Source organism: Leptopilina boulardi, unplaced genomic scaffold (assembly GCF_019393585.1).
Source record: "Leptopilina boulardi isolate dan_hultmark-lab unplaced genomic scaffold, ZJU_Lbou_2.1 LbouV2_310, whole genome shotgun sequence".
NCBI lineage: Eukaryota > Metazoa > Arthropoda > Insecta > Hymenoptera > Figitidae > Leptopilina > Leptopilina boulardi.
This window is the reverse complement of record NW_026137875.1, coordinates 787821-798013: the sequence shown is the minus strand read 5'-3', so window position 1 is coordinate 798013 and position 10193 is coordinate 787821. Positions and strand designations below refer to the sequence as shown.

At 37.5% G+C, this 10193-nt stretch overlaps 1 protein-coding gene across 1 annotated transcript; it reads left to right on the top strand.

Moving 5' to 3' along the window:
* Positions 1-2120: 2120 nt before the first annotated feature.
* On the top strand, positions 2121-5452 carry LOC127283736 (uncharacterized). Its single transcript, XM_051308795.1, has 2 exons — positions 2121-2875; positions 3595-5452. Exon 2 carries the CDS (start codon positions 3620-3622, stop codon positions 5111-5113), a length of 1494 nt encoding a protein of 497 aa, XP_051164752.1. The 5' UTR covers positions 2121-2875; positions 3595-3619; the 3' UTR covers positions 5114-5452.
* The last annotated feature ends 4741 nt before the right edge of the window (positions 5453-10193 follow it).

Below are 10193 nucleotides of genomic sequence, written 5' to 3'. Positions count from 1 at the left end.
GAACTGTCTTTTCAACAACCGTCAGTGAACTTCGTCAAGAAGCTGTTCTCCTAATGAGGATCTTGATTGGTGCTCGTGATTGGCAAACATTCATCAACACTGCCGCATGGGCTCGTGTTCACTTAAATGAAGCACAATTCATCACTGTTAGTACTTTTAACTCTCTCATTAAAGAATTTAATTTTCTTTATTTCAAAATATTTATAAAGAATTAATAATTAAAATTTATAATCATTTTAATTAGGCTTTCGTAGCAGCCATTGTTCAACGTCCAGACACACAGGGTGTTAATCTGCCACCTGTGTATGAAATTTTACCTCAATATTTCTTTGACACACGAGTGATTCAAGAAGTGCAAAACATCAAATCCAAAGGAACTAGACAAGTTGAGGGTAAAACGATCGTTATACCAATCAATTACACTTCTCATTTGCCTGCTGGCGAACATCGCATTGCATACTTCACTGAAGACATTGGTCTCAACTACTACTATACTTTCGTGCAACTTATTGGATCTATGATTCAAGGACAAAAGCAAAAGGAAACAACAGTCAATCAACAACCAACTGGTCATGGAGCACAGTGGCTTTATGTTCAACAACAACTTTTGGCCCGCTACAATCTTGAACGTCATGGCAATAATCTTGGTCCCATTCCTGAATTAGATTTACAACGTGTTAATATTCCATTCAAATCTCACATGAGTTTTATAAACGGTCTCGAATTACCCGGTCGTTCTGAGGGTCCTTTGAATTTAGCTACAATTCGTCCAAGACTCTACAATTTGGTTCGCACTTTGGAAAGAAGATTAATAAGCGCCATTGACGCTGGACATGTTATAACACCAAGTGGTGCATTCTTGTCACTTTATCAGCCACAGGGTTTGAATATTCTTGGTAATTTGATTGAAGGTTCTGGACGAAGTGTTAATCCTCGTTACTATGGCAGTTTACTTCAGGCATCAAAGGTTCTTCTCGCAGGAACTCCTGAGTTTGACAATATTTGGGAATACACACCAGAGGCACTTGAACTTTCAACTGTTGCCACACGTGATCCAGCACTCTATGTTCTTTTGAGAGAAATCACAAGACTTATTCACAGATATCAAGAATCTCTTCCTGCACATCAATGGAATGATATTGTTTTGCCAGGTGTTCAGATTGAAAAAGTTGGCGTCAGTCAACTTATGACATATTTCGAGGACTATTTGGTGAATCTTAATAATGCTGGAATACAGGGTATGCAAGAGACTTTGGTTAAATCTCAACAGAAACAGAAGGAACAAGAGACAGTCAAACAAACTGGTTTGAATATCAAGGGTCTGCTCAAGAGGCTCAATCATATGCCATATGAAATTGAAATTGTTGCTCAGAGTCAGCAGAATATTCCCAATGCTATTGTTCGTGTATTCATTGGACCTAAATTCACTCATGAAGGTCTACCAATTGACATTAATGCTAATCGTGCTGATTTTGTCGAATTAGATCAATGGGTCGTTGATCGTAAGTTAATTTCTTGTTTTATAATTATTCAGAATCTTACTGAGTAAATATTTATTAATTATTTCTGTATAGTTACTGCTGGACAAAACGTTATTACAAGAAAGTCTCGTCACTCTTCTATTCAGAGTTTGGATCATCCATCAGTCGATGAAATGAAGCGAAAGGTTGAAGAAGGTTTACAATCCCAGCAGCCGTTGTACCCCATTAAGGTATAACTTCTTTCCTCTTTTCTAAATATTTTCAATTAAAAATATATTAATCCAACTTATTAATTTTTTTTTCAGCCTCAGCAACTTCTGACTTTCCCAGCTAGGCTCTCACTGCCAAAGGGTACCTACGGAGGTAATCAATTACAACTTTTGGTTGTTATTACCGCTGGACAGAAGCCACTTCACTATGGACCAGTTACTCCTAATACTGTCAACTCCTTCCATAGCAATCAATGGCAGGCTGTGAATGTCGATCAGTACGAACAATTGATTGAACAACCAACAAAAGATCAAAGAATAGTGGACGTTATTCCTGATTGGACAACATTAGGAGCTGGTATCAATCAAGGTAAGTTTTTGGATTTAAATTTTGTTTTACTACACGAAGATAGGTGTAACCTAAATCAAATTTTTTAATTATATTGAGATGTCCGCTTAGGGGCGTGGATTAGCATTTTAGGATGCAGTCATTTGGAGCAGATTAGCGAAGTAGGCGTCGATCAATCAAATTCATTCTCTTGCGGGAAAGTTATATTTGCCGTGGGTAGACTAAATTTTGATTTATTGAAGTCTACTATGCTAATCTGACCCTTGTGACTGAATCCTTATCGTACGTTCAGTAATACCATTTTTCGCCACTGTGTCTAAAAGTTACTCTGATTGGTGGAGACTGGATACAAAGCTTATGGGTTGGTTTACATTGTCTCCAATTGCCATTTGTCATAATTCTCGTTAACTACCGCACCCTGCTCTAGTAAAAATTTAGTGAAAGCTACTATAAAGTTACTACATTTTTACTAGAGCAGGGTGCGGTTGTTGACAAGAATTATCACAAATGGCGAGTAGGGACAATGTCAACCTTCCAATTTTCAAAATTAACGATGTAAAGAAAGTATTGTAGAACAGCCTTAACAAATTTTAGCTGAGTCTAACAGCTATATATGAATCCGAGTGCATCTTAAATATAAATAACCACACCTTATGATAAATGGATTTTATATAAATTATTACTGATTTCTTTCTGAATGGAAAAATGATTTTTAAAGCGTGCAGAAGGAATAGCGGAAAAATCAATTAAGGAAGCGTGATGGTCTCATAACCTAAAATCAATGGTTGATAATTTGAGGAAAATTTGCCACATTCTTTAATACCATCGGAATACAGGTATTAATTTCGAAAATAAATATTCGGCCTTGCTGATTTATATTTTGGAGTTTGCTGCTTTTTGGATTTGTGCTAATTTAGTTTATGCTTTCCTTCAATTTATTCTCTCCTAATAAATTCTTCATTTGCTTGGCTTTATCCCTGCTTAAAAATTAATGGTTTAAACCATAATCCTCAACTTGCCTGAGTGAGTACATTATTATTTTTTTTTTAATTTTTCTTGCTGATTTTGTTTAAAAAAGAAAAAGGAATAAGGAGAGGAAAAGGAGGTTAAAGAGGGAAAGAAGAAAAAGAAAAAAAGAAAAAAAAAAGATAAGAGTTGATTTTGTTAATAAATAAGCGTGTTAAGTTTGGAAATGCTTTTCCTCCTTTTTTTTCCTTATGCTGGGTAAATAGGGGATTTGAGCAGTCAGTCTCCTGTAATTATTAATCACTGAGACATTGTGCGTTTTTAAATCTTGGGGATTATTAGCAAATTAAGATTTGCTTAAAAAAAAAAAAATAAAAAAAAAAAAAGAAAAAAAAAAAAAAAAAAAAAAAAAAAGAAAGGGAAAGGGGAAAAAGAAAAAAAAAAAAAAAAAAAAAAAAAAATTCTCTCTTTCTTTGCTTAATTAGTTAGATTACTGATTGATTATAGATGTCTTGGTACTGGATGTGAAAATAGGGCTAAATTGTTTCTCTCTATTGTGGTTGCTTTACTTACTTGAATTTTTTTTCAGCTTGATCCGGTTTAATACGAATGAGATGGAGTCCTTGAGGGAAGAGTCTGCTGAGGAGGGTGTGCCGTCTGGAGGTTTGGAACGACCTGGTCACAGTGTAAATGAAATCCCTAATCCTGCGGTCATGAGTTGCGTTATGGATGCGGATATAGATCTTTTGACGGGGAATAATATTCAATCAGCGGAGAATGACACTAATTCTTTCCTTCCTTCCCCAATTAGACCCTCAATTAATCCTAAGAAAAGGAACATATCCGTTAGGAATAACAATGAATCAGTGGCAACGGGCTCTTCAGATGGTTCATTTGGTCATATTACAAAAAAACTCCTAATTCCTGAAAAAAATTCTTATCGAGAAATACGGGCCGATCGACAACCACATTCCGCGGATATTGGTCCCGAAAATGCAAGCAATCAATCTCAGTTTGAGGATGTAATTTGGGATCAACACGATCTTGAATGGAATAATAGTATTCTTCCTCCACTCTATTCCGCTTCTAGCCCTCCCCCATTTATTGTTTTAATGGAGAGCACCATTAGAGGCAAAAATATTGGAAAACTGGACCCGATATGTGTAATTGATCTAATATCGCCTATTATTGAGGGGGGAAAACAAATAACACGTAATGGGAAAAATCAAATAAAAATTGATTGCGCAAAATGGCAAGATGCTAACACCTTAGTTGGTGCCAAAGAACTAATATTGGCGGGATATGTTCTCTTCATCCCAGATTCCTTTTTGAGAAAAAAGGGATTCACAAGATGGTTCCCCACTAACAGATCAGTCAGGGATATAGTCAGGGTATGTCGTGAAGGAGACTTGGATAATATAGCTAGTATTCGTCGTATTATTGATGATAGGAACACAATTCTAGAAAAGATAGAATTTACTTTCAATTCACCTATCGTTCCACGTAACATTGTACTAGGTGATTTTGTTATCCCAATAACTCCTTCCTTACAGAGACCTCGGAGATGCTTCCGTTGTCAGCGTTACTGCCATGTGGCTAATCAATGTCGTTCGACTTACCCGACGTGTGAATTTTGTTCTGGAAGGCATTTGACAGACCTTTGTCCGAATGGTCACTTGCAACCAAAATGTAAAAATTGCAAGGGTTCCCATGTGGCCTCTTCATCGGAGTGCCCTGTATTTAAATTTGAATTTGGCATTTTAAAATATCGTTATATCCATAATTGTAATAGAGAGGAGGCTAAACTTCTGTTTTATGCGGAAAATCCTGATTTATTAAATAACATTGAAACTAGGGGTGAAACACCTCTGCCTTTGCCGGTGATTCGTCAGGGTATGACATCAACCCAACCAACTAGGTCTTCCACACCTATTGACCTTCAAGATAAGGTAAATAATCCCATTCCTGATCCGGTTTTGGAAATTTCGAATGCGCTGAATCAGCATCAACTGTCTGAAAAAATATCGGCTGTAAACACACTTATAAATATCAATCAGTCTCGCTCAAACTTGATTAACTCAATAAATGAGAATCTCTCTACAAAATGAACACTTAGAAGAGTTCAATTTTTTTATTTACTAAGAGATTTAATAGTTCTATTTTTGTTAGTTTTAAGTCGTTATAGTTATTGGTATTGATTGGGCTTAGAGGTTGGCTAAGGGAAAAGAAAGAAAGAAGAAAAAAGGGAAGGGAAGGGGGGAAAAAAAAAAAAAAAAAAAGAGAAAAGGAATAATGAGGGGTAAGGGATGGCCCTGTTTTAATATTTCTATATTTTAATTCTCACTGTGTTTCATAATTTGAGTCTGACTGCTCAAATATAAAATCGATTAAAATAATTGGAGTGTTATTGTTTTGTGTACTATAAATGGTTACGGGTTGTAAAACACCTCCTACTAAATTTGATAGATGTTTAGGAGGATTTGGCAAAATTAATCGTATTATCTTCCTTGAAGGATTATTAAACTACTATATATTCAATTGGTTATACTAAGGATAATTAATTTTGTTGGTAATTAATCCACATTAAATAATCCTCAAAAAGGGGAGATAAGGAATAGTTTTCTACAAATTGTTTGAGGTTTTTTTTGTTTTGTTTTGATTTTATATACTACTTGTTTTTTGCTATGGCTATTTAGGTATTTGGATACTCGGGAGTTATTTGAGGAGTTTTGTTGGTTAAACTTTGAGGAGGTAATTGATATTTGGATTGGATAGAAGTGAGAAAATAGTTTGCCCGTTGTTCTACTGGTAATATAACTTATAACAGTAATCTGTAATTGGATTGTTGTTCGTAATGATGTCTTCAACCAATCAAACTATTAAATATGGAATTTGGAACGCTCACAGTGTGCTAAATAAACGTGCTGAAATAGAGTCGATGTTACATATTTATGGGCTGGATGTCTTGGCCATTGCGGAAACTTGGCTCACTGCTGGAACTAAAGTTTGGCAAATCCCTGGCTATTCCACCTATCGCTGCGATCGGCTTGATCAGCGACATGGGGGTGGGGTGTTGATCTTGGTCCGTAGCAGGTTTATGGTTGCGCCTATTAAAGTCAAACACTCAATATTAGAATACATTGATTGTGTAGGGGTAACCATTGCTTCTGACATAGGGAAAATCCAGTTTTTCTCGGTCTACGCCCCTCCTAACGTTAAGATTCCCTCTCGAATTTGGAAACAGCTGACTAGCTGTGGTACTAAAGAAAATCCCTATATTCTATGCGGTGACTTTAATGCCCACGCATGGATGTGGGGGGCAATTAATTGCAATTTGAGGGGAATCCAACTGAGCGAGGCTGTGGAAGAGGCAAACCTGGTCCCGCTGAACGATTGCGATCCTACATATGTTAGTGGTAGGGGTAAGGTTGGGGGGAACATTGACCTAATATTTGTCTCTGCTGACCTGTGTAGACTTACGTCGGCTGATGTTACCTCTGACACCTTTAGTTCGGATCACTTCCTGGTTGTGGCTTGTACGGATGTCTCCGCTAAATATCAAAAGGCCTCAGTCAATAGACTGAACACTAATAAAGTTGATTGGGCGAGATTTTCCTCTGGAATTAATTCCTGTGTTAAGATTCTGTCACAACGTCTTGAGGTTGAGGATTCCCCGGAGGTGATCTACGATCAGTTGTTGACTGACATAAAAGATCAGTTGGTTATTGCGGGAGCCTATTACCCCTCAGGACTTCCTGGTCTAAGAAAAGCCAAACCACTCTGGTGGGACCAATCTTGTGAGGAGGCTCTTGAAAGGCGTAGAGAGGCCAGAAAGAACTTCCTAAAGTCTCAGTCCCAGGAAATGCGAGTTATATTTGATCAAGTTGATAGCGAGGTTAAGTGGTTTTTGAGAAACAAGAAAAAGACTTCTTTCGTTGATTTCTGTAACTCGGTTAGTCCGGCGATGGGTTCTAAAGAGATTTGGAAGAAGGTTAGGGCTTTCTCGTCTTCAACGCAACCCTTACGTACAGGGATTTGCAATGACCCCGACTCTGAAATTTTTAGCAAACTACAAAGGGATTTGGTGAAAGAAGATGTTCTTCCTGTAGATCTTCCCCTGATTCATGGAGTTAATAATGACTCCCTACTTAATGGTCCATTCTCGAGAGCGGAATTTAAATCAGCAATGTGTTGTGGTAAGAGGGATTCTGCTCCAGGTCTAGATGTTATTTCCAATTTAATCTTGCGTCAACTACCAATGGATGCCCACAACTTGCTTTTGTCTCTTTTTAATGAGTTCTTCTTAAAGTCATCCTTTCCAACGTCATGGAGAAACACGAGAGTAGTTTTCATTCCCAAACCGGAGGGCAAGGGCTATCGTCCGATTTCATTGACATCTGCGGTTAGTAAACTGTTTGAGCGGATGATTCAAAAGCGACTAGAACACTACCTAGAAATGAAAAACAGTATTCCGATAGGTCAGTTTGGATTCCGCAAGGGGAGATCGACGATCGACTGTGTTTCCACCTTTACTACGGACATTCAGCAGGGCTTTGTCGGGGGGCACCATACTGTGGCCTTGGCCTTGGATCTCAAGGGTGCATTTAGCAACATCCTTCCCAGTGCAATTTATAGTCACCTTGTCAAACTGCGAGTTCCTGACAGATTGGTGAATTTCGTCTCGTTTATTGTTTCGTCGAAGAACTTGTTTTTTTCAGCAGATTCGTGTGATTTTAAGGTTTCGCATGTAGGTGTTCCACAGGGAGGGGTGTTATCGCCCCTGCTTTTTAACTTAGCTTTAAGTGGAATAGCCTCTGTCATTCCCTATAGAGTCAAATGGCTAATGTTTGCTGATGATCTTCTCCTATATGTGAGGTCGAAAGATGTTAAGGATGCGATAGACTTGATCGAGGAAACTGTAGGGGTATTAACACCTTGGCTAGCAGAGATTGGTCTTGACATCGCTCCGGGCAAGTCACAATTAACCATTTTTTCCAAAACACGAGATAAGCTTAATGATATATATTTAAAAATAGGGAACAATAGAATTAAAAATCAGGATGACTTGATCTATCTGGGGATTCACTTGGACCGCAGATTGACTTGGTCACTGCATATAAGGAGTATAGCTCAAAAAGCTTCTAGAGCCATCAACATCCTGAGAGCTATGTCAAAGATATCATGGGGAGCAAATCCTTCCTCAATGATCCTAATTTATAAGGGTTTAATCAGGGCTCACCTGGAGTGGGGTTGTCAACTCTTCGCAAATGCTAGTCGATCTAACTTGGACCTTCTAGATAAAATACAACTGGCTGCGTTGCGTGCCATTTTAGGATGCATGAAATCAACCCCTGTCGGCATCTTGTTATCTGAGGTGAATGAGTCACCACTGGCCTTGAGACGCTCGATCATTGGCAAACGGCACATGCTCCGAAATCTTGCTTGGTCTCTGAACCCTCTCGTTCCAAAGTTGCAATTGTTGTCTGAGAAATGCCTAATAGATAAGAGATATAGACGGGACACAGGTTCGATGAAGTTTTCATTGCTGGATACATATCGAGATATGACATGTATTACTAGGAAGGCTTTTAAATCCAGGAAACCCTCAACTTTTGATATGACTTGGGAGGAGCTATCTAGTTCCCTTGACATTGACGTTCATTCTGGTCTTGAACTGAAGAATGATGCTCAACCCGATAGAGCCTTTAATCAGTTGATGCAGCGGGATTTTTCAGAATTTATTCAATTTTTTACTGATGCTTCTCATAATCCAGTTAAGGGTCTTTCTGGCGCTAGTTTTGTTGCTCCTTCTATTAATTTGGAATTTGGTGTTCGTTTGAGCGGATTGATGTCGGTAGATTCATGTGAGGCATATGCAATCTATTCGGCATTGAGGCACTCTTTACAGATGAAAAACGATAATACACTTATCATATCTGATTCACGGAAAATTTTACAAGAACTTGACCAAAGAATATGGATTAGGGATCCTCATCCTTTTATTGTAAAGATTCTCAGAGTGATTTTCGAGTTGAAGAACCTGGGTGGAAGGGTACGATTTTTATGGATTCCGGCGCATATAGGGATCAAGGGGAATGAAATGGCAGATTTGGTAGCTAAAAAATCATTGTACTTACCTTTTGGGAACTACTCAGGTACCCCCCTGCGTGACTTTATTTCTCTGTTAGAGCGAGATTTTGAGTCATGGAAATCCTTAAATTGGCCATACGCCGATATACGGTACTCGAGTAATAGATATTATACAAGGGTTAATTGCAAAACCAAAAGACCTTGGTTTAAAGGAATCCAAGCTCCACGCCGATACATTAATACTGTGACCAGGTTGCGGACCTCGCATATATGTACGGGAGAGCACTTTGAAAGAATGCAGTGGACTCTTCCTTTAGGATGTGAGTGTGGTGCGGAATATAAAGACCTCAAACACCTACTTAGCTACTGTCCTATTCTTTCCACGGGTAGACCGGCTTTCTTTTCATATCTAAATACCAAGATAACTGATTTTAATCCTGATAATTTTGATTTGGACAATTTGATTTTTAATCCAAATGCTGATATAGTTGTAGAAATCGGTAAATTTTTTGCTAGTGGCGATGTGGTTATTTGAGCAGAATGAATTGAGATTTTATTACTAAATGTTTAATTTATAAGTTAATTATATATTTTTTTTTTTTTTTTTTTGTTTTTTTGTTTTTTTTGTTTTTTTTTTTTTTTTTTTTTTTTTTTTTCTCTTTACACGCTCTTCTTATTGAGTGTATTAATTATTCTTAATTTTAAGATTGTAATGGAATAAATAATAAATAGAGGAAAAAGAAGGAAGGAGAACGGTTGAAGGAAGAAGGAAGAGATTAATAAAGAAATTTATCATAAGCATTTTATTATTTTCACTTAAACTTTCTTAGTCTCACTTGGGTAGAGAGAACTTGGTTTTGAATTATTCAAATTTTCCCGCTCTCCCTCTCCCTCTAGCATACTGCACTGTGGGATCTATTAAAGGCTATGTACATAGCTGTATCTGACTTACATACACATACCTGGATTTACATACATCTAACTGGAAATAAAATTTAGTACTGGCTACCTGTATATACAAGAGGCCATTTAAACAAAAAGAAGAAGAGAAGGAATCGTAATCGTAAACTCAACCAGAAAAATAAGTTAGAGAAGGGC